Genomic DNA, 23,895 nt, shown 5'->3' with positions numbered 1-23,895 from the left:
TGAATTTTTATGGTAGCGTTTCTGCCGCCAGATGGAATTGGTTCGATGGAGTCACAAATAGCGGCAATACGAAAACATTTTACTTTTATATAATGAATGTAAATAGTTCTACAAACTAATTTCATTGTCTTCTGCCTGAATATATAAATATAAATCTGATTTTCCTAACAATCATCACTTATAGTGTATAACGTCTAAGTAAATTTAAGATATGCATAAACTTTATACACGTATAACTTTTAAAGTAATGATCTTCATACCTTAAAATTAACATTTTCGGATTTTATTTGTGGAAAGTAAAAATCATATAATATAAAAAAAGAGTCAGAAATTCGATATATATAAAAGACAAAGTTCAGGAAAAATATATAATTCATATTCATTCATTCATAATAAAAATAATAATTTAAAATTAAGACGAAATATTCGCTTTACTTGAGTGTAACTTTTAACAGCTTATATATTGCATGTAACTAGAATTTTAACGCTGTGAGTACTTCAGGTTAGTGATCTCCGTGTTGTAAAACTGGATTTTACTTATTAAAAACTATGAGAAGAAAATAGGTTAAAAATTTGACGTATTCCAAAATAAGTTTAACCTTAATATTTTTTTAAAGAATATTAAAATATATCGTGCCTTTATTGTTATGTTCTGTTCAACCGTGATTGCTTTTTGAGGTTAGAAAATTACAACAGACTCCATACATTAAAGTGAAAAATATACCAAAACATTTTGTAATTTTAGTAAAATTGAGATTAATTGAAATAACATAAAAATGTTTTCATATATTCGTCAAACATCAGTGTTACGTACAATTATTAGAAATGTAAACATAAATACTACTGATCAGAATGTTGATAAATATTGGCAACATATACTGAATAATTGTAAAAATGCATTAACACAACCTAGTACTATATCAAAAGAAACATGGGAAAATGTAAGAAAACATATGATAGAATCACAATGCAATCCATCTACTCTTGATTTTATTATTCTAAACATGTTTCAAAGTATGAAATATCCAGATGCTGGAATATCTTATTATAAATTTTTAGCAGATAATAATTATAAACCTGAAATTCCTGTTATTACTAAATATTTACAGTTGTATGGCATAAAAAATGATCCAATATCAGAATCAGATAAAGAACATATTTTAAGTTTGTACAATAATATTAATAATCATTATACTTCATTTAATGATCACCTAAGTAATGCTTTTATTCAATGCTTATGTAAAGTGGACGAGTGGAAGGAAGCTATCAAAATTATAGAAAAACACGAAGAAAATGATAAAATTTTCCTTCGACATGGATATACTGACTTAATTTCATATTTATTTAATCATAACAAAGAAAAGTTGGGATATGAATATCTAAAGCTTAGCCTACAAAAAGGCAATGGGCCTTATGACAGTGCATATACTACGTATTTAAAATATTGTTTAAAAGAAAAAGACACATTTAATATGAAAGTTGAGAAGTTATTTCTAATTTGGAGTGCATATGGTATTAAACCTAGTCAAGACACTGTATTTGAATATATGAATGCATGTAACGAATGTGGTTGGTCTGTCAGTCAAACTGTAATGTTAAGGTATAAGATATACAATTATTAATAATAATAGTAATTAGTTTTATTTTTCCATACCATTGTCCTTTATTTTGCCTTTTATGTTATTTCACATAGATTAAAGTGTCACAAGTGTAAAGAAGACATTTCACAAGAAAGTATATCTGACAAGGATTACGAGCGTTTATTGGAAGCTACAAAGACAAAATTGATCTTCGATGAAATGTGTTATGTAACTAATGAGCAAGAGATAAAATCGTTTATAAATTTTATTGATAAAAATAAACCATATGACCTGATCATAGATGGATTAAATATTATGTTTCTTGCTAAAGGAAATATGAAGCGTAATGTAACATATGAAGTAAGTAACTTTGAAACTATCATAGTTTAATAAATAATAATAAATAATATTTTAACGATTGTTATTTTTTTATAAATTGAATATGCACGATCGATAAGTAATTAATATTTTGCAGCTCAAACAGATTTTCAAATCTTATAAAGAGCAGAATAAAAAAATATTAATCATTGCAAGAAAACATATGTGGAAGTTTATAGTTAAATCAGGTCTGCAAAGCGTAAATTGCTACTATGTTCAAAATAGGTATGCATTATAGCTATCTATAATATATTGTTATTTATTACTTAAACCATAGATTATATTTATATTGTTCCGTTTTTTAGCTCAAATGATGATTTATTTTTATTATATGCGGCATTTGCGAGTAAAAGAAATGCTAGAATTATTTCTAAGGACTTGATGCGTCAACATATATTTGCTTTGCAAGACCTTGAGTTAAATGCTGTCTTTAAAAAATGGCAGTTCTCGCATCAATTTGTTATTGATACAAAGAAGGGTTACATGCAGTTAAATGCACAGTCTCCTATTGACGCCACCGTTCAGAAGCAAAATAATAGTTGGCATATACCATATGTCACTAATGATAGAATATCTAGAATGAGGCATACAAGTACCAAAAAGTGGATGTGTTTCAAAATGAACTAATAAAATTATATGAATATATTTCTGTAAAAATTTTTAAAATTGTATCTATTTTATAAAAATAATAGATGCCTTCTTTTTTTAATACATTCACATTTACATGAATATAAAAATGTGAATATATTAAACAGACGGAGTTATGCTTGATACTGAATAAAATGCTGTCATAATACATATGTATAATGCATTACGTCTTTTCTTTTAAGTTTATTTTATATATATATATATATTATGCGAATTTTTTACTTTTTTTATCTAATTCATTGACAGGATTATGTCGATAACAAAATGTTTCTGTTGTACGAAAATGTACTACCAGATGGCGCATAGTGCGTCATTCGATTTAGTTCAATAAAATTCGTGTCATATATTCCAGTTTGTGCTTTTCAATGCAACAGGTGTTACGGTCCGTCGAGTTTTCGTGTGAACTTTTTATTATACGTTGTTGTACGTTTGAATAAGTGTGTACGTATTCTTTGACGTCTTCTCGTCAAAATGATACACGCTTATTTTCGCTATTACATCCCTTGATCCAAAACGCACATCTTCAAGAAACGATCTTTGGTGCTTGAAGTATATACATATATACGATATTTATATATAGAAAAACAGTCATACTCGTTTCGAGGCAAGTATTTGTTTATTAACCATACAAGAGACAAAGCACGTTAATTTACGCATCATCATTTCGATATTACTGTTTGGTGACAACAGAACGCGAAGTATTTAGGTTATTTGTGACTTAATTGTGATTGTTGACACGTGCGTGAAGCGAACGTGATTTATTTGTAGTTGTCCGTTAACGAGAACGCTTGTTGTTCATTACGGAAAATGCGTGTTCCGTATTATACACTATAAAATACACGCACTAGTTATATTATTGTACCAACCTACTGGCGAACATAATTATTATTACTCATTTATTTTTGTTTTACAGCATCGATTGCAAAACTCTTTCGTTGGTTTGTTGTCATTACTGTATGCATCACGATGCTGTCTGTTTGGTTACTTTATATTCTCTTTATTATAATCATTAATTTGTATGTATACATAATATTCTCTATATGGTCTTTTGTATCGAATAATGATTGAATGAAGTAATTGTATTTGAAACGAATATAAGGAAGTGATTTTTACAACAGATCTCGCGAAACGGTGACAGTGATAATCGATAATAGTATCCTCGGTCGTATCGTGAGGGACATCGCCAGAGAGTACCTATCTTTTCCTGATGCTTGTTTCGCTGCGCCGCCATAGAATATGAAGGATCAGTCGTCTGACAGTTAAGTTCTCAAAGCGTGATCTTTTTATGGCATACGTGACACATCGGTGACACATATCATTGGTACTTCGAACTTAAAATGTTTATATTCGTTTTACATTGCGCGTTTTTTTTATATTATACAAATATGTTTCCATGTCGAAAAGAAGAATATTTTCGACAATTTTGAATAACAATGAGAAATATTGAAAAGCAGTCGCGTGACTATGATGTCGCGGTAGTCGTTCGTTTCGAAAAGGAAGTTAGATAGCACGGTTTAAACGCATTTGCGTACAAATGAGCACGTAAATGAGTGGATTATTTAAACGAGTCAATCAATGTGGTGCATTCATCTTGAAAAGGAGGCGATCCAGCGGGAAACGAATCAGGTTTGTTACGAGTTTCCTGAACGTGTTTGTTACTTTCATTTTTTTGTCTCGATCTAAGCTTGAAATGACAATTTACTAACGACTCCTAAAGGCACGTGTCATTCACGATTTGCTATTTGAGATACTTTTTATTAAGAGCAATTCATCTTTAAGGATTTATTTAGAAATATACATTTATTCGTTGCGTAGACTAACGTATACACGGTGTCTAATAACGTAGCATGATATTGAATTACCACTTCAATTACGACATTTTTAATTCGATATTAAATTCTCAATTTTTGGTAATCAGTGATTACGTAATGGAATCCTAGATACGAAAAGGGAGAGAAAAATCGGCCGACCTTGAAACCTCGATAGAGCCTCTACCTAATAGAAAATCACGAAATAGATATCGATGTAATTAACAATGTCGATAATCTCCGGTTCTAACATCGTAAAAGTGAATGGCCTGGTGTTCGTACTCCGCGGAAACCCGTTTTTGCGCGTGGGTGGCGCAAAAATATTAGAACCTACGCGAGTTTCACGCATTTGGCGCGTTTCAACTTCAACGATCGAACGTCCCTTGGCTTTCGCGTTCTGTGTAGGAAAACGTAGGCACGCTGCGCGCCACTATAAGCTCGATTTCAATAATTCGATACATGTCTCGAGTTAATTCTTCCGATATTACTAGTACATTTAAACGTTTATACAAGGTGTTAAAAAAGTGAACCAATGTTTTGATATTCATATGGATGAATGAAGGTGCTTTAATATCTGTCACTTTTATTATAAGCTTTTATTATTCATCCTTGGAAATCGACTAGAATATTTAATCGTAAAATATCATGTTTAAACGTAAAGCTTCAAGAATCATCGCGAAAAGTATTAATAGCGAATTGGATGGTCTAGGGTGCTGCGGGGTGCCTCTTCGAACGCAACTATGGGAGTATTTCCACGAAGAACGAGCCGATATTTCGAAACGATGACTGAAACCTTGGTTATACGACCACTTACTTTTATTATCGTGTTTCATCGTTTCACGATACGTCGCCATTACGCGTTCCGCCCTCTGCTCACGTTTGCCGTGGATCTCGAAACCGTATCAGCGAAAATGTCAAGACCCTATTGTTTTTAAATATTTGCCTGATTGATATTCGGGTTATACGTGCAAATTTACGATCAACGAACGTTTCTCTACTGTTTTATTTCTTTATAACCGGAATAACATGTTCTGTTAAGCTGAAGAACATATATGGTTATATACAACATCGAGAAATAAAAATTAATATGGCATCGAGAAACGGGGTGAATAGAAAAAATTGGAAATAACTTCGATGTACGAGCGTTGAGATACAGGGGGTTGTTTCCTCGTATTCTCTCCACTTTCTCGATTATGGGCTAACGTGTGTGTTGTATTTATACACATTGGTGGGAGAGAAAGAAGTGGAATGGGCGCATTGCGGATTACTAGATATCGCGAGGTATATTATACCAAAGGGTTAAAGTATTCCTGTAATAGTAATAAGAAATAGTGGAATTTTCACTTCTGATAGGATATCACATTCGCTGCTACTAAAGTACGACCGACCATTCCGTTGTATTCGTTGCACATTTTTCTCATCGAAACTATTTTATTCTAACAGAATATTTATTCCACCACACTGTTCATTGCGTTTTTTCTTTTCTCAATATTGTTTTATCAAGATGCGTCATTAGCAGCGAAAGTAATATTATAATGATTCGACGGATGTAATAAACACAATTTAACGATATTGAATTTTATTCCAAATAATTTATTTCAGATTCCGAATTAGAATTTAAATTTCAATTTTAAATTGTAAGTTTATATTTCCACTCTTGTTTCACGTTATGTTCGCAACTTGAAGTTTCTACCATCTTGTCTTCAAAGTATAATTAACTCATTGGTACTTGGTAACGTGTAAACTACTGCACATTAGACATCTATATAAATAATTTACTTGAAAAATGTACAAAACGAGGAGACAAATGGTCGAATGGAGATCAACACCAGTAGGCACACATCTGGATAAGATAAATCTTATCCCACCTACCTGGTTCGTTGACATCTACTACCAACTATCTCTCTTATCAGTCGTATAACGTGTGTAGCTAGTGATAACGTATTCGCAGGCACAATTGCACTATTGTTGTCGGAAGGTTCACGTTTTTTTCACTCACACTATCTACCACTAGTACAGCGTGAGGTCTAATAAAACGAATCTCTAGAATCGATTTGTAAATAATAATGATATCAATAATGGTAACAATTCACAAATTATTTCATCGAGTTAATTAGTACCAACTAATTCTTTTCATCTCTCCGATACGTTCTTTCACTCTTCCATACACAATTCTCTCGGTCGATTTAGAAAGTCGAACTCATAGAACATCGTTCCGCGACTTCTCTTTCCGTTTCTACGATCTACCACCTACTTCCTGTGATCGCTTAGTTGCCCATGAGATCGCGTTCGTACAGTTTTCCACTCGACTAGTCGGCCCATTATCGAGATGCAGGTGAATCGGGGTTAATCGTGCGTCATTTCGGAAAAATTTATACGACTCGCGGCCGAGTGCCAGACGGTGGCTCGCCTCCCATCGCTTTGTGCATGGGGTGTATACGCCTATGGTGGACCACGCGCCTAAAATCGATTCAGAGAGACACAGACAGGGCATAGACCTTGGTGCGCAGGGTTGATTCGCCGTAACTTGCCGAAACTGTGCGTATTTCCGCATCCGTATGGTCGAGAGATCGGAAATTATACGAAGATTACCAGAGAGAACAATTAGAAGTAGAGTACACTTTTTATTTATTTTCTGACTTTAAACAGAAATCTGATTAAACAGAATTCTAATATGCAACGAATGAAAATGAAAGCAACCTGTAAGTTTCTTGAAAATAGATAATTACAAGGTAAAGGTACGATTATTAATTTGAAAATTTTGACGACGATGAAAGAACACGCGTGTAGCTTTAAGATCCGGATGAAAGGGCAATTTTGAGAATATGAAATCGATTGGCGACGTATCGAGTTCGAAAATTACTCTATAAAAAATGCGACATGCGTCTTGTTTTCTTCTTCCGTCATATCCATGTAATCTTTTTTCTTACAATTCACTGGGCTTTCTTTTTAAAAGAATCGTGCGAGAAATTTACGTGGTGCAGGATCAAGTTAGGAAGAAATTTAAATTCTCCGATAAATTGTATTTTGGGTTTAATACCTGTCTGGAATATTATATAAACTAGAATATACCACTTTCCTTCGTGAAAAGTGAGTTAAGAGGTTCTGCATATCTAATCACTTCCGTTGAGACAAAATTTACGAGTGCAAATTCCTGTTACTCGGTTGTGCAACTATTCGCGAATTGTAAAAATGCTGAGAAAAAACGGGGCGACATAGAATGCGACACGTTGCCAATAGAAGTAGTTTAGATTTTTTTCAATAGTTTGTAAGAATATTTGTTAAGAACCTCGGATTGTGAACAGATTTTCAGCGTTCACGAAAGTTAATATTTTTAACAACGCAGCCTGCTGCAAGTTAATTATATTTTACAAGATAATCATTCATCTTTTGTGCTTTGTAATCCACTTCGACTATCTGTTTAAAACACCATGTAGACAGAAACCAAGGTCGATCTTTACGTTCAGAAACATTCAAGAAAATTAATTCCACCGAAACTCTCTTATCTTTATACTCGTAACGTCAGAATTGGCTGCAAGTTTTCGTTTTCCTTCGCTTTCGACGTCGGAAAATTGTCCACGAGGCCGGGGTCGGGTCCAAAAAGTCGCGTCGTCGACGACGTGGCGTTGGCGAAATTTCGCCGGTGCACCGTCTCGAAATTTTACGATCGCTCGTAATCGTGGCGCGGCCAAATTATTATGGTGGAAATTCCGCGGCGCTGGGGCCACTCGACCGAGTTTTCACAATGAGCCCTGACTACGTTGGATACACACCGTCTTTATGGCGGTTAGGTTTATTAGTCGCCGTTTTCACTCGGGGAACTCGGTCCATCTTCAGCGTCGTTTCGACGTCCCTCTGTTTTTCGTTTTAGTCGCAGACTATGTACGGGCCGTGGACGTTGTTGGAGCCCGGCGACCGTTTATGGCGATCTATTATTTTCCACCGGCTTCGTAACAACCCTTTTTTTCCCTCGCGAGCTCCGAAGAAATTAAAATCGCGCTTCTAAAAAAGACGAGTTTTCGTATGGGTGCATCCACGTTTTATTCGAATTCTTTTCGGGTAATATCGTTCGCGTATATTTGATTCTTAATAAAAGGATTCAGGATACTTGCGTAGAAAATTCGAATTTTTGTAGCGTAGTTTCATAATTATCTTTTAGCGGCGAGTCGTTTGCGGAAATTAGGTTTAGGATTCAAGGTAGGATACAGAATGCTTGGAATTTGAGAGGAATTTGTAATCGCGATTTAACGTCTTGGGGAGGATTCAGAATTCTCGGGATCGTCTTTTTCTCAAACTTCTATTTGTCCGTAGACGTACGATTAATTAGGTTTTTGCTTTTCGAACCATTTGTTTATTCGCAAGATCGACGAATAAAACGTACAAGATCGGTGCATCTGAGCAACGAAATTACCAAATTTAGCAAAAGTGGAATCGATCGGTGGTTTTAACGAAACGCCACGCGTGATAACGTCGCGCAAATGCCATTTAAATTGCAAGATATCTCGTCCGTAGATACGAAAGGGTTGAACGCTTTATGAGAGCAAAACGAACGAAACCTTGAACCATTGCATACGTAACCGGGATCGGTTCGGACGCGTTCTTATTTTCAGTTCATTACCACGCGCCAACGCCTCCGTCGTAGTTCACTCTCGTAGTAAATAATGCAGCGCGACACCTGGTACACCCTGTACATCATGCTGCGTATGCACGGAAGCGTCGTATGCACACGTACCAGCGTAATATATGCATAATGTATAGGGTGGTCTGGTGTGTGCCCTGGCGAAATACCTCGATGTTACACGCTGTTCTATATATCACGGTAACCGTACGTTCGTGAGCGCATTTTACCAGCCATGCACCCGTTGTATAGAAGGTAGGAGGCTCGAGTGGTGCGCGTGTTAGCGCATCAGGCTCTTGGAGCGCGCCTACAGCTATAGAAAGGACTCTTTCGTGGGGGCGAAATATGGGATTTCGCTATGGGTGGCTACGGAGCCTTCGCGATTACAGCCAGAAATCTATCGGACAGTTTAGTTTATGTCGATCGTTTCGTACTCGTACTTTCCTTCGTTTCCTCGTGCTTCGATCGGATAGTTTGGAAAAATCGAGCGTACACGCGTGGCAGATATTACCTTGCGACTAATTGGCATAGGTTTATAGTAATTATCCAATAAGCTGTCGCGGATTTGAAGTTTTTTAAGCTTCGATCTTAATACTTTGATCGGGCACTTATAATACGTATGTTACGACTTAATATTTTGATCTTCGATTTCAAAAGAACGAGTCAGTGATATTTGCTTTGATTTCAGGACTCGAGCGTATCGTTTTATCGTCGCAAGCGATCAAGAACGAAATTATCCTGCTAAATAGAATACGACTGCATCGCCTATATCCGACCTTCGATCACCCTTATCATATCCACCGCGGTTACTTCTAAAAATACTCGCAAGGTAAAATGCTGATACCGTTCGTCATTTCGTTTCGTCATGTTTCACATTTCTCTGAAATTGATTCATCGGAACATAAAAAAAAAACTACGTTTTGTAGCTATCGTACAAATGGTTTATGGACGTTTATGCGCTTATGGGAGACCGAAAAGCATCGACATATACATACAGATGATATGTAAAAATATAGAAGAAATCTAAATTAACATACTCTTTACGATATTTCATTTCTGAAACATATCTCGTGTCTCTAGCTAGTATTTATACATTTCAATTTGCACAAAAGTGCACACGTGAGTAACGTGTAATATCACCGAACGATTGATTTGAAAAAAAAACGGGACTAAAATATCATAAATAAATTCACGATGAAATGAAAAATGAATCGACCTAGCCTACACATAGCCTATACATAATTCATCTACGGTATAGGGTGTCGAATATTTTGCAATTTTCGAACGATCGAAGGCTTCAGTGTCTCGATAATAGAGATAAAACGGCGTAGTTTGGTCGGATAATTCGAGAATAATTCGCAGCCGGCGCCTTAATGGAAAGAGCCCTTGCCCGGTTCTTCGATCCCATAACTTCCGCGGCTAGGAATTCCAGCGATGCTAATTTCATCGTAGGATAGCGGAATTCCAGGGGTCCGGGTCGGACGCGGTTATCATCTGGTGCTATTTCGACCGGGGACATGCGCCGTGCAGTTATATTAACCGCATTTCCGGAAACGTTCGATTGGCCGCGTGGTATCGGAGCAATTCGTGCAATAACGACGAGAGTCGCCGCGTCGGCCAGAGATAATATCGCGAACGATAACGTTCCTCCTCGTTGCAGTTCCATCTCGTTGTTAGATCATCGTTACATTACGACAGTTTATCGTAATATGGTTCTGGTAGGGGTTTGGCTTGGATTCGTAACTTTTTGCGTTGATTCACGATGGGTGGGATTTGCGGAATCGAAGAGGAAGATGTAAGATAACGGTGGCCAGAAAGGAATTTGGAGGTCGAATTTTTGGCGATATTGTTTTTGAGATTCCTTTTTCTTTATCTATTTTTTTTAAGTTTTGAGACTCGTTTAACTGCTTAATTCTTTGGAGATAAAGTTTTTCAAACATTTAGCGCGATAATATAACAACACGGAGCGACATACACTTCAAGTTGAAGAAATGTAGATTGAAATACAGTGAAGTTCCATTCATATAGAATTCTATGTTTCAATAGGTTTTGATAGCGTTGGAAAATTATTAAAAATTACGCATCATTGATAGTTGTTGTTTCCATCTGAGCAGAAAATGGTTGAGATTGTTTCAGTGGCATCCAAAATTATTTGCGAGTAACGAAACATCATCGAGTAAATATTACTGGCACGCAAGATTATCGCGAACGATCGTTATTTTTCAATTAGAAACATCGTATTTGTGATTTCTAACATCGATGATCGCGATAATTTGAGAATTGCGAGGAGCCATCAAGGTTCGTATCATTGACGTTCGAAGCAATTCGAAGCTCCTTGTGGATCATCGACGTGTTTCTCTAGCAGTTAAAACATTCAAGAATTATTTAGCCTATCGTGATATCGCGATGCGTACGTTATAGGCGAGGTAATCATAATATTATGCAAAAGTAATGTTTAATCGTATCTCGATGTTTGCATAGGTATACCGTCTGCAAAGATGTAAGTATTCGGCTTAATCGTGCAAACAAGAAGCAACGTTGAATTTAGACGAGAAGATGCCTGGTCGGAGGAAACAGTTTGTGAAAATAGTTATTTTTAGAATGGTTAAATAATTAGTACGCTGTCCTGAGTGCTCATGACCAATTAAACTGCCTCGTTCTCCAACAAACGACCGCGTTGAAGCGCAACGTAAACCATCATGATCGAGTGGAACAAAAGCACAATGGCGAACAACGACGTGCACCACGGAATCATCGTACAATCGTGTGCGTCGCGACATAAGTATGCGACGTTCGCGACGTCGTCGTCGAATGTAAACTCGATTATAAAGCAAGCTATCGTTTCCATCCGTATTCTTCTCGACTACATTCTCGTTCTCGAGCTTGTGTGTACGTTCGGCGCGTCTATATTTCACGATACGCATTTGTACCACGATATCTTGTACGAGCCAATGTATACACGTACGTGTGTTCTATGGTTGGAAGCCTTTATAGAGCCAGACAAGTCGATTGAATTATAGTAACAAAGTTATCCGTCACTTCGTGCGACGCGGGCTAAGGGCTAAACACTGTGTCTCAACGGGATCTAAACTGATTTTCAGCTTATTTCGAAGAAAGGGATCGCGTCTTAAGCAAGATTGATCGAAATGGAAGAAACCTCCCTCTATCGTACAAGTATCTTTTATAGACAGTTCAGTCTACTTTTACCTTCCAGTTTCTCTATTTTAATAGAAATTTGAAATATTTACTTTAACGTAGCTGTAGTTTGATCAGAACTGCGAACAATGATCGGGTTGGATGCGAGATAACTGTTTTACAGAATATGCACTCTCGTTCGTGAGTGTTCAGACACCTGCTATTTCCATACGAAGAGCGACTTAACTGAAATTATCGAGGAAACGATAAATCGATCAGAATTCTACATTCTTGGAATACAAACTAGTGAAAAACTTTTTTCTAAAAAGAAAAAATTTTTCTCACAAATCTAACTATATAATCTAATTACAAGGAAAACGTTGAGAATCAAGACGTTATCTCTTTAATGTCCTACTTCTTTTTTCTCACAAATTGTTCAGGTTGTTATTTCGATCCCGATCAAGCAACGGAATCGTTCTGCGATAATTGGGCATATTATTCGACGTGTGTTTCCGTTGTAAATTATAGCGAGGAATGCCTCGGGTGGGCTGAAGGGGTAGACGATTCGAATGATCGAGTGTCATCGCTAGTCGTAGTTAATTCGGCGCGTGTTAAACAAAAGGTTTAGTCGTTTTGACGACGGTCGTTTGCATTAAGTGGCTTTATCCGACGCGCGCCTACCCCAATCTGCATTTGACTTTGTAATTTCATTTATGGTGAATCGCGTATTCCGGCTGGCTACGGGCAACGCGCGCAAACATTTGCAGCCAGCTTTGCGTTTCCCATCTCGGAGGACCTTCTTTGACCAGCCAACTTTCAATTGAAACTGTTGTGCTCATGAATCCCGTGATTAAACCTCGTGATAAGGACGATTTCTAATTCAGCTCGAACGGCACTGATTTTTGTTAAACCTAGACTTCGTCGAATTTCGTGAAATACAGGATAAAAGAAGTTTTATCGCTTTGTTTTTAAATATTTTTTTAACGACATGAGATAGACGGATACATTTTGTATTAATAGTTTAATTAAGCGTCCCAATTACGTGCAAAACGTGGTATTCGTGAAAGAAACAATGTTAGTTGTCAATAACATTTTTCCTAACAATTTTACACGTTGCATTATTTAAAAGTTCAGACGAATTATCATTTTATTGTCAAAAAAGGACGAGGAAAGGTGAACCTAGGAATTCACTACGTCGTAATTCATAAATATTTCATAAATAATTCATATATATTTTAGACCAACGCCAGTAAGAACGAATAATTACGATAAATCATTTTATTCCGTGTATGCAACCTTCGAGATCTCTGACAGTAAACAGTAATAGAGCAAAAACCAGATTGAAGAGGAAAAAGAGGGCGTCCGTACTTCTAACCGCGAGTGATCACGTAATCGCTTGTCTGTGCACAAAACAGATTGCAAACGGTGGGAATAATTGAATCGATTAAAGGTAAAACGATCGAGTGATTAATTAATAGCTTCTGGTGTTCGAGCTACCTAAATCACATCTTCGAGTTTCGAGCGATACTTTAAAGCGGAGAACTTGCAGGAATAGGAGATTAATTAGAATTGCCTCTTAATTGCTTGAAAAAATAGAAAAATGATGTGTATCTAGATCTGCCACGACGTAGGTTGTTTTTGTTATTATTTATTCTTCTTTTTACGCATTATCATACTAATTACGCGGAGAATGACTGCATCTCCTAACTTTTTAGTAAGAAATGATCCCGCTGTAATGATTCTTTCGTTCCAACGCGAGAATTTCGATGAAATTATTAATTTATTAATTAGTTACCAGTCATTGACATTTTTTCGATATAAATAAATAAATATGCGAATAAAAATAAAATTCGTCTGAACAAGAATAAAGAGGCGGTCGTTTAAATGCTTTACGTTTTATTGATAATATTTACAATTAATTCAGCGAATTACGCTACATATTACATGAATTACATTGCCGGAATTTGTTGTGTTTAAGAGGAAGCCTCGACGATTTATGCCATTGTCGATTATGTGAATCGATGAGCAAGTTCAGCGAATCTCAGTTGATCTAGGCCGCATCTGCCAAAGTTTTGGGCAACCACGCATTGGTCGTCGTTCGCAGCTAAATAAGAAAGAATGGAAACGCGTGAAACAAGTGTACGAAAAATCGTCTTATAATTTGCTCGATAGACGTACCACTATAGGCACATTGGTGTACGGTATCACGGATGATGTCCTTCTTCTCACTGTCAGGATATGCTCTGTCGATTTGCTCGTCGATCTTTCGTAGATTAATAACGTTGCCATCCATCTAAAATAAGTGAAACATTTTAGAAAAGGCTAGTAAGCAAATATGTATATCGAAAAACGTCGTTTACGACAGATGAAGAAATTAATTTTAAGTAAAGAATTTACGGGCAGGTAAAATTCAAAATTAATTTAGAGTATTTCTAGAATTTTAACATAGAATTTTCAATGACCGATAATTTTCTGGATCGAGGTTTTTAAAAATTCATAGGGCTGTGTTGCAAGTATCCTGTTCCCCTTCATATTTCATATTCAGTTTTTAATTGTTATCAATTAATTAATTTACCCGCCCCATGACCTAATCCTACGAGAGATTTTTAAAACTAAATTCCGCGTTATAACTGGAATCAAACAGTACGTACCAGACCTATCTTTTGCATCAGACAACCTTCGAAGCATCCTCGTGTTCTTATTCCCTCTGGGGTGTTGTCGCGAATTAAGTTTCCTAGGTCGACTATCGAAACAATATTTTCATTATTATTCATTTTCATTTCGAATGGTTCATTTAATTCTTTTCCTATAAAAAGCATTTACTTTCAAACGTAAAAAGTACTCAGTTCGTTGGTTTCTATTTATTAATAAAATCGTATGGCACCATAAAACTCATTAAAATATTTTTACTTACAGACGTTAAGACCCATTTGTTTCAAGCACGTCTCGGACATCTCACTGGCAGTAACCTAAAATTACGAAAATGAAAAATATTAATTTTTCGATCGTGGCTTAGAGAAACGATGGATTCTGTGATATTATCGAAATTCAGTTTCACAGCATCGTCTACGTTCTTTCTTCTCTATGTTTAGCGTAATCGAGCCCGAGCCACGGGAACTTTAAACCGGTCAAAGACATACCCCGCAACATACGAAGTAAAGTGCGTAGAAAAGAGCGACGGCAGTCTTCATCCTTCCTTTTTTTTCTAGATATCGATGCTGAAAGCGTCCGTAGAGAAAGAACAGTTACGATAGATGCAAAGAGAACACGAACTACCGCTAGACACAAACTTCTTCAACTGGCTGGTCAGCGTTTCGATCTGCTATTTATACCGCATAGTAAGATCACAAAAACATAGAAGATTAATTGTTGTTGACAATGATTCTTACGTAATGTAGGGTTGTAATTTGAGAATTGGAGAAGGATGGGAAAAGGAAAGGAATAGTGTTTTATCGGCGTGTCACGGCGTAGATCTCTGGCTTCTGACTGAGGAGTAGGGAGTGTCCCCGCATCACCTTCCTGTCAGTGGTTAACGATATCCTGAAATCTTGTGGCGTCTATCTCCTTCCTCTGATGCTTCCATTGGACGGTGGGTATTTGTATTCGTTTATATATTCTGCTTCGTTAAGATGTTTTGGTTAATTTTTTCAGCCAGCACATTTTTTTGCATCTCTATTATGCTCGGGGCAATTTAGCCACGAGCGTGTCTAATGCACGAGCGGTTAGTCGTCGTATGTACGTCGTTACGTTGCGTTGAATCGTCGACGAAACAGTCCGTAACTGTTACTTCCCTACGCTGGTCGAGGTTGTAACTCGTAGACGTCTTCCGTCTGCTGTACCTCTGCCGTCGTGGCTACAGCGCATCCCAGCGATCGGTGTAGCGGGTTCCTTTTCGTCCTGTTTCTCCCATGTCGGTGTGGGATTAGGGCGTCGTTATCCTGTGACCATTCCAGCAGAGAAGTTACGATAGGCGGTTAGCTGAATCCAAGTCCATCCAAGAGCCGAATCTAACGACGTCTGTCACTTGTTGGTTTTAGTTGCATCCTTTCTTCTATTGTGGCATCGCTGTCTTGGTCGTATGGTGCGTAGTTACTAGTCGTAGGGTCGTAACTTGCAAGTTGGAGAATCTGTATGTTTCTTCGCTGCTAAACTCATGTTGAATGCGTCTTTGGACAACCAGTTCGTACATACTTTGTACACGTATTTTACAAGATGAGTGTGGAAACCAATACGAACAAATTGGAATTGACGTTTTCCAAATTAAGGAATACGATTGTCATTGATGTTTGTTTGCGCAGGATACTGTCCTACGGATAAGTGAAACTTATATACTATAATATATTTAGTAAATATATTACTAGAGTGTGCTACAGATGACTCGTAGTTTAATAAAAATTGTTATTCTAGGAATCTGTAGCGCTGTTAAGCGCAAGGTGGTCAGCTTAGGTGGTAGCTGGCCTAATTGGATTGCGTTTAGACGAAAATTTTCGCATCCTAAAATGCAATCAGAAAAATCCCGAAGATTCACTTAAATGTTTTATTTAAACATTGTTTATACTATGAAGATTGGGGGAAAGAGAAAGAGAGAGAAAGATATCTCAATTTTTCATATTGTAGAAATAAGGTAACTTTGGAAAGAATTGATGGAATTATGAAGCACTTACATTGGAAACGATAAGATAAACATAAGCTAATTTGTCGTCGCGTGTACAACTATGTTTAGAGATTTTATCTCGACATAAAGAAGTCACACAGTATTAAAAAGTATTCCCTGTTAATAATGCTTATTAATCGCTTTTAATTGATTTTTAATTCATGTTTACGCGGGATTAATTTCATCATACCTCCTTCGAATTGCAACATCTCCGCCGGTTGTTCTAATGTAGACTTTAATTTCAACAATAATTATATTCTTTACTTTCGAAAACAAATCGAAATTTTGATTTATCCGTATTTCGAGCTGTGCAATTGGCATAAACAAGTTTACGTAAAAATCGATAAATATCCACAAGAAATATTAAATAAGAAAATTGCCAATTTGTAATATATTATTCGAACAAATGGACTTTTTAACAATCAGTTTATACGGTCATATTCCTTGTTCAAAAATACGCTCGAAGTGTTCATCCGTAATATTGATACAGTGAACTGTAAATACCGTAAATACTCTGGCTTTCATTCTACACTTTCACCGTGGAGGAATCATCTGCGGTGATCGTGCAATGTGAAACGGTGTAAATTCGGTTTATACACAAGTCACATCGGCAGTTTTATTTGTCGGAGCTGATTGGTGCGTGGAAACACTTGCGAGAAAGCAAGTATCGACAACGAAAGTGTCGGTAAACCAACCTCTGGCGATGGAGTAGGAGGTGTCCCTGCAATTTCATAGAAACGCTTCTTCCAGGTATCTGTTTTAGACCAACACGAGTACGAACGAATAATTATAACAAATTATTTTGTTCCCTGTATGCAACCTTGAAGATCTAGTAATAACCAATAATAGAGCAAAAACAAGGTTAAAGAAGAAAAAAAAGGCGTTCGTGCACCTGGTCACGAGTGATCACGTAATCGCTTATCTGTGCGCAAAGTAACGCGCGAGCAGTGGAAATAAATCGAGTGGACTAAACGTGAGACAAAACACGACGTTACAATTTCTGGCGTTCGAGGTACCCAGCTCACGTTGCGATCTATGAAATTTTAAAGCGGAAAGCTTGCAGATGTACAAGGTTAATCGGATTGAATAACTTTCCGGCAATTTCCACGGTGTAATCTTAACCTTGGTCTTGTTTGCGTTTTAATTGCTTGAAAAATAGGGAAATAACGTGTCAGCGATGAATGTACACGTCTCCCACAACGTAGCTTATTTGTGTCGTTATTTATGTCTTTCTTACGCTTGGTTACGTTAATTATAAATACGGAGAATGACCTTATCTCGTAGTTTTTCTTACAGAAAGATCCCGCGATAAAAGGTTTTCCGTTCGAACATGAGAATTTCGATCAAATCGTTAACCTACTGGCTAGTCGCTAGTTATCCACATTTTTGTTTAACTTTCACACAGAAACAAGTGTCATCTTAACAAAAGCGAAGAGTACGTGCTTTTCGTTTTATTCACAAGTTTTACAATTGATTCGGCCAATCACATGTATCGCGGAGTCTTCGACGTTTGTTGTATTTAAAAAAATATCTTGACGATTTATGCAATTGTTGATAGCAGCTGACGAGCAGTGAGTTTCAAGTGTTCCAGGCCACACTGGGCGAAGTTTTGAGCAACCAGACACTGGTCGTCGTTCGTAGCTAAATAAGAAAGAATGGAAACGTGTGAAAGAACTGGTACTGATGCGAAAAGTCACGTTATCATTTGTCCGATTAACGTACCATCCTTGGCACATTGGTGTACATTATTGCGAACGATCTCCTTGTTCTCACCGTCAGGCAATATATTGTCGAGCAGTTCGTCGATCTTCTGTGTGTTAATAACGTTGCCATCCATCTAAAACAGGTGCAATATTGTAGACAATGCTAGTAAGCATACATATCGAAAAATATCACTTTCGACGGATGAGAAAGGTAACTTAAAGTAAAGAATTAATTTTCATTATTTCTACAATTTTATAACTTTAATACAGAATATTTTCGCTGATCGAAAATTTTCTGTATCACAGTTTTGCAAAATCCGTACTGTGTTGTGCCGCAAATATCTTCTTACATTTATTGATATTCTATATTTAGTTTTTAAAATACAATTATTCACTGTACATAAATTAATTATTATATTATCGTAAGGGATCTGATATACTAACACGTACTGTTGTACTAGCGGTATATTAATTTTGTATGTTATTTGAGCTTGCTTCTTTTTATTATACTCTTCGTCGGTAGGAACCTAAGTTGCATTTGTTCGATAAATTCTCCATGCTCGACTATGCTAAGTAGAATGAGACTTTACGTACCAGACCCATCTTCTGCATCACACAGGCTTCGAGGCATCCACGTTTTCTCGCTACCTCAGGGCTGTTGTCGTGAGCTAAACTTGGGAGATCGGCTATCGAAGAAGTATTTTCCTTATTATTTATTTTCGTTTCGAGCCATCTATTTAATTTTGTTTTTTTCAATGGAAAATATTTACGTTGAAACGTAAACAGTACTCGTTTCACTGGTTCCAATTTATTATTGATAAAATCGTATGGCACCATGAAATATGTTAAAACGTATCTATATTGCTTTTTAACGAGTTTCTACTTACCGATGGTAAGACCCATTTGTTTCAAGCACGTGTCTGACATCTCATTGGCAGTAACCTAAAATTACGAAAATGAAAAATATTAATTTTTCGAATGTAGTTAAGAGAAACGATGGATTCTGTGATATTATCGAAATTCAGTTTTACAGCATCGTCTACGTCTTCTCTTCTCTACGTTTAGCGTAATCGAGCTTCAGCCACGGAAACTTTAAACCGGTCAAAGACATACCCCGCAACATACGAAGTAAAGTACACAGAAAAGAGCGGCGACAGTCTTCATGCTTGCGTTTTTCGTGATATTGATATGCAAAGTGTTTGCGGAAGAAGAGCACGTACTTAAATAATACCTTCGATATGCGAAAGGAACTTATTCGACTGGTTAGTCAGCGTTTCGCCTTGCTATTTATACCTCATAGGTGAATAAGAAGTAGAAGATTGATCGTCGTTGATAATGGGTTTACGTAATTTAATTTCCCGGAAACATAGTAAACATTTACGAGTTTATTAGGTGAATTATCTATGATTACGATAGATATGTATTGTAATAATTTTTATATGTATTTGCAGTTCGTTAAGATACATATTTTCATCGATCGCATATTTTCATCCATCTTTTATTCATTAGAGACGTTTGAATTTGAATATTTGGTAAAACGGGAAGCTTTTCAAGAAGACTAAATTTGATTAAAAATCAATTCTATTACCTGTAAGCTAGGCAGAGAAAGATTATTGGGAGATGTTTCGTATTTGACAGGAATATAGGTAATTTGTCTTTTGCTGATACCTAACTCTGAATTATGCCAATCGATTTGAATCTTTTTTTTACGAGTAAAATTTTCGTGGAAATCGTCGTCTATTTGCAGCATAATTTTACGAGTCACAACATGCACACGGATGATATTCAACGAAATATTCATTGTGCCATCGATAGGGGAATGAGACAACGAAAAAAATTTATCAACGTATAACATGTGATCGGTATAAATTCTCTTACCAAGAACAATTCAATGTTATAATAATATGTTTCTATACTTTATACGGTTACATTATAAACATTTATTTTGTTATAGTCCCGTTTGTCTTAAGGAGCAAGTTGCAAAAACGAATCCACTCTTACAAATGTCGTCCTGTTCTTGCGCTGAAACAATGAAATAGATGTTTATGAAGATAATACGCTGATATTATCGACGACAGTTGCGTGCTTTTAATAACTGTAAAAATAACAAATTCCGATACTAGCCTACGTTTTGTCTGATTCGATAGCTCTAACATCAGAAACTACCTTGAAATATAATTTTCATTTCGGAAAGGGAACAACGAAAGAGAATATCAGGCTTAAATATTGACTTTATCGATATCTATTAATCGTAGATGGTCACCCGAGTTAAGATCAAAGGCGAAAATTAAATCAAAAGGTTTTATTCGAAATGTATACACAATATACGTATTTGAAATATATTGCAAAGGCATCAAAATACTTGTGAGCGTTAGTGTACGCCATGTACGACTTCTAATCTGTGAAAGAGAGTAGGAAAATGTTATCTAAGTATATAATTTGTAAATAATCGTAGCTTATTCTTTGTAGTTCCTCGAATAGTTTATTCTGTTTATATTTATTTCGCACGTTAAACGCTGTTGATTAAGAATTCTAATAACGTGGATGTTACTTTCTATTTGCTATTTAATATCGATTACGTCGAATCAAAATTTCATTTGAACCGTAAATTCCTAGGAATTCTTCATTTACTTTCCACGACACTCTGTTCTCATTATATGTTTCTATCTGATTATATAATTTCAAATACTATTGATAACAGCAAATGACTGTTCGAATATATTATCTGTGACCGACATTTAAAGAAAATATTTCCAGGAAAAAGACACTAACGTTATTTTTCAGGTCGATAGTTTACGATTTCATCGGTCGCTATATTAGATTTTGTAATAACTGGCGCTATAGATTGAGTTTCATACTTTGACGACAAATTCAAACTTACCCTTTTTGCAACATTCGTTCAATGTTTGATTCGTTGCTATGGGGAAATTGTTGCGTTCCGCCGTTTCTAATAAATATTCGAATCGAATATTCTTGTCTTCAACCTGCAAACATTATGGAATAATAAAATTTTTGAAATATCGACGAATCGTTAGATAATTAAAGAATTAAACGATAATCAACGTTTACCATGTGAGCTTTGTCCAGAACGCATATAATGAAACAACCGAAGTCCAACATGACGTCTTCCAGGTTTTCGCGTGTTATATTTTCCGCTTGGAAAATGACGTCCAACTTTATCAAATCCGCTATACTCGTCGGTAAAATCATTAGGAATGACAAATATCAAATATATATTATTTTTGTGGACATGAATTATAATAATTTCTCTCTTTTCTAATCTTTAAAACAGAATCGTACTCGAATTTTATTTACTTGTTATTACTTAATAATTTACCACGTATATGTTTACATTGGCAATATCTTTTGGAATAGAAATGAGAATTATGAAGGAAAATGTAAAATCCAGAATTTTCTAAGGAATTAAAAAAAAAAAGAAAAAATCGCGAAATTATATACAATAAATTATTTAGAAGCAAATTATTAGTTATGTTATAATACATACTGTCAGTTAAATTGCTCTGGTGCAAACATTGCCGTATATCCTTTATATCAATGTTTAACATTTTTGTGAGTTGTATTAGATTGCTTGCTCGGGCGAGTATCTGCAGTAGATGGTAATTACTTCAATCGTAATAATTGATTATTTTTTAACGTAGAGTGTATAGAAGTATCATGCTAATTACAAAACTTTTTGGGTCCGGTTAATATACAGATCATTTAATATCCAGTTAATATCAGATACACCTATCACGCTCTCAAATGTTTAACAGTTCAATGTATTATATGTTACAAATTAATCCTGTATTGCATAAAAAATTGCAATGTTGTTCATGCTAACGCTATACAAATATTAGTGTAACAAAATATTTTCGTTTCGTATTTTAACATTATAAGTTTATTTATGCGAAGAGATCTTCTTTCATAGTTGCAAAGAAACTTACTAAAGAAAGAGAAAGAGAAAGCAGTAAAAAGCAATCGAAAATAATTTATTCAAATATTACGTAATTACATCTACAAACTTTACAAATCTAAAATTGTAGAAATTTTCAATTATTTATATATTATTATATAATTATTTTACCTACACAAAAATAGACGTTGTTGCGTGTACTTACGTTTGCGGAAAGAACGTGGACAAGAATCGCGAGATATCCTTTCATCTTTCCAAACGATTACGATCTTTTAAAATCACTGTCACGATGTCAACGAGAAATTCAGAAGCTGTTTCTGCGAAAAAGTATGCAAACTGCGCGACTGCAAAGTATCTCTGCTTATATTTATCGTCGACCATGAAAACGGTGTCCCAGTTGACAAACATATCGGATTTTAACCAAAATTGTTTTATGTGTACGTGTAAAAAGTGAGTTAGTCAGCGAAAATGAAACAACGACATTCGAGGCAATAAAGAACGACGAGAGAAAGAACGAAGTGGTTTTAAACAATGATATAATTTTAGTTACTTCAACGGGATGCAGATAAAAGAGGAGAAAGCTGCATGGTTTTATCCAAGACGAAGAGAAAAATGAAAATAAGGAAAGAAAGACGCAAAGATGGGGATAATTTTGATACTACTGCTTCGAATATTCTGTACTCTTCCAAATAAGAACGTTATTTACGTATCAAAATAATATCCATCGTTCCATCGTCGCCGAATTGTTCTGAAATTTTTAAAGATCGAAGGAAAGATTCTAATACTATTAAAATTTTATTTTATCTCCGATTAATCGTCGCGTAATTCTCAAAGAAAGAGCTTGGAAAGTGGACCAAGATCGTTTAAACTAATTGTAAGATACTAACTCTCGCACTGTTACTATTTTAATTTCACTGATAATTATCGTTACCCCAGATTTTAATGAAAAAGATATCTTGCACTTAAAATATTCGGTGAACTTTCGTCTTTCCTGGAGTCGTGGTTGCTCGGCTTTTCCAAGAGCGATCCATGGTGTTTCATTAATAAGAATGAGATTAAACGAAGCCGATTCGGGGCATCGTTACTCACGCAAACACCACGGCGGTGGCGGCGGTTGGCTTATGAATAAACACTGCGGAGTTAACGCGTTATGAATAATTAACCTGCACTCGAGACACGGACGCTGTGTGCATTTCAACGTGGAACAGGTCAATGTTTTACGACCACCCGGTATACATACGATCGCGTGAATGTATGCTTTCGGGATATTTCACGGTGAAAACTGATGCATTGTGATCGTGTATGGAAATTTTTCATCTTGAAAGCAACGAGAGGTTTTATTTGTTTTTTCTCTTCTTCCTTTCTTTCTCCTTTCGCGATCTTTTACTACATAAAAGAGATTAAAAAGGTGTAGACACACGAATACAGAATTTCTGAATTTTTTAATTACGTACAAAC

The 23,895-nt window shown here is 35.8% G+C and overlaps 3 protein-coding genes and 1 long non-coding RNA gene across 5 annotated transcripts; 2 read left to right on the top strand and 2 right to left on the bottom strand.

Annotated features, from left to right (window-relative positions):
- Nucleotides 1-349: 349 nt before the first annotated feature.
- Nucleotides 350-2,758, top strand: LOC126920672 (mitochondrial ribonuclease P catalytic subunit). The gene is made up of 4 exons (XM_050731379.1): nucleotides 350-1,600; nucleotides 1,694-1,940; nucleotides 2,056-2,183; nucleotides 2,264-2,758. Exons 1-4 carry the CDS (start codon nucleotides 777-779, stop codon nucleotides 2,583-2,585), a joined length of 1,521 nt encoding a protein of 506 aa, XP_050587336.1. The 5' UTR covers nucleotides 350-776; the 3' UTR covers nucleotides 2,586-2,758.
- An 11,288-nt stretch (nucleotides 2,759-14,046) lies between these two features.
- LOC126920715 (uncharacterized) lies at nucleotides 14,047-19,773 on the bottom strand. Of its 2 annotated transcripts, none has more exons than XM_050731452.1 (5): nucleotides 19,638-19,773; nucleotides 15,082-15,136; nucleotides 14,819-14,910; nucleotides 14,346-14,460; nucleotides 14,047-14,271 (listed from the first exon to the last, which is right to left on the bottom strand). In XM_050731452.1, the coding sequence occupies exons 1-5, from the start codon at nucleotides 19,686-19,688 to the stop codon at nucleotides 14,177-14,179; spliced, it is 408 nt and encodes a 135-aa protein (XP_050587409.1). In that variant the 5' UTR covers nucleotides 19,689-19,773; the 3' UTR covers nucleotides 14,047-14,176. The 2 variants fall into 2 exon arrangements, with proteins under 2 accessions (XP_050587409.1, XP_050587408.1); XM_050731451.1 differs by lacking the exon at nucleotides 19,638-19,773 and adding an exon at nucleotides 15,308-15,482.
- On the top strand, nucleotides 15,607-21,411 carry LOC126920731 (uncharacterized). Its single transcript, XR_007712064.1, has 3 exons — nucleotides 15,607-15,756; nucleotides 15,819-20,386; nucleotides 20,479-21,411. It is a non-coding gene; the product is annotated as an uncharacterized LOC126920731 (long non-coding RNA).
- LOC126920709 (uncharacterized) lies at nucleotides 20,427-22,775 on the bottom strand. Its single transcript, XM_050731443.1, has 5 exons — nucleotides 22,643-22,775; nucleotides 22,030-22,129; nucleotides 21,594-21,712; nucleotides 21,406-21,508; nucleotides 20,427-20,546 (listed from the first exon to the last, which is right to left on the bottom strand). Exons 1-5 carry the CDS (start codon nucleotides 22,685-22,687, stop codon nucleotides 20,473-20,475), a joined length of 441 nt encoding a protein of 146 aa, XP_050587400.1. The 5' UTR covers nucleotides 22,688-22,775; the 3' UTR covers nucleotides 20,427-20,472.
- Between the last annotated feature and the right edge of the window lie 1,120 nt (nucleotides 22,776-23,895).

This window comes from Bombus affinis, chromosome 9, assembly GCF_024516045.1.
Source record: "Bombus affinis isolate iyBomAffi1 chromosome 9, iyBomAffi1.2, whole genome shotgun sequence".
Taxonomy (NCBI): Eukaryota; Metazoa; Arthropoda; class Insecta; order Hymenoptera; family Apidae; genus Bombus; species Bombus affinis.
Note: the sequence above shows the minus strand (reverse complement) of the source record. Positions and strands in the feature narration are given on the sequence as shown.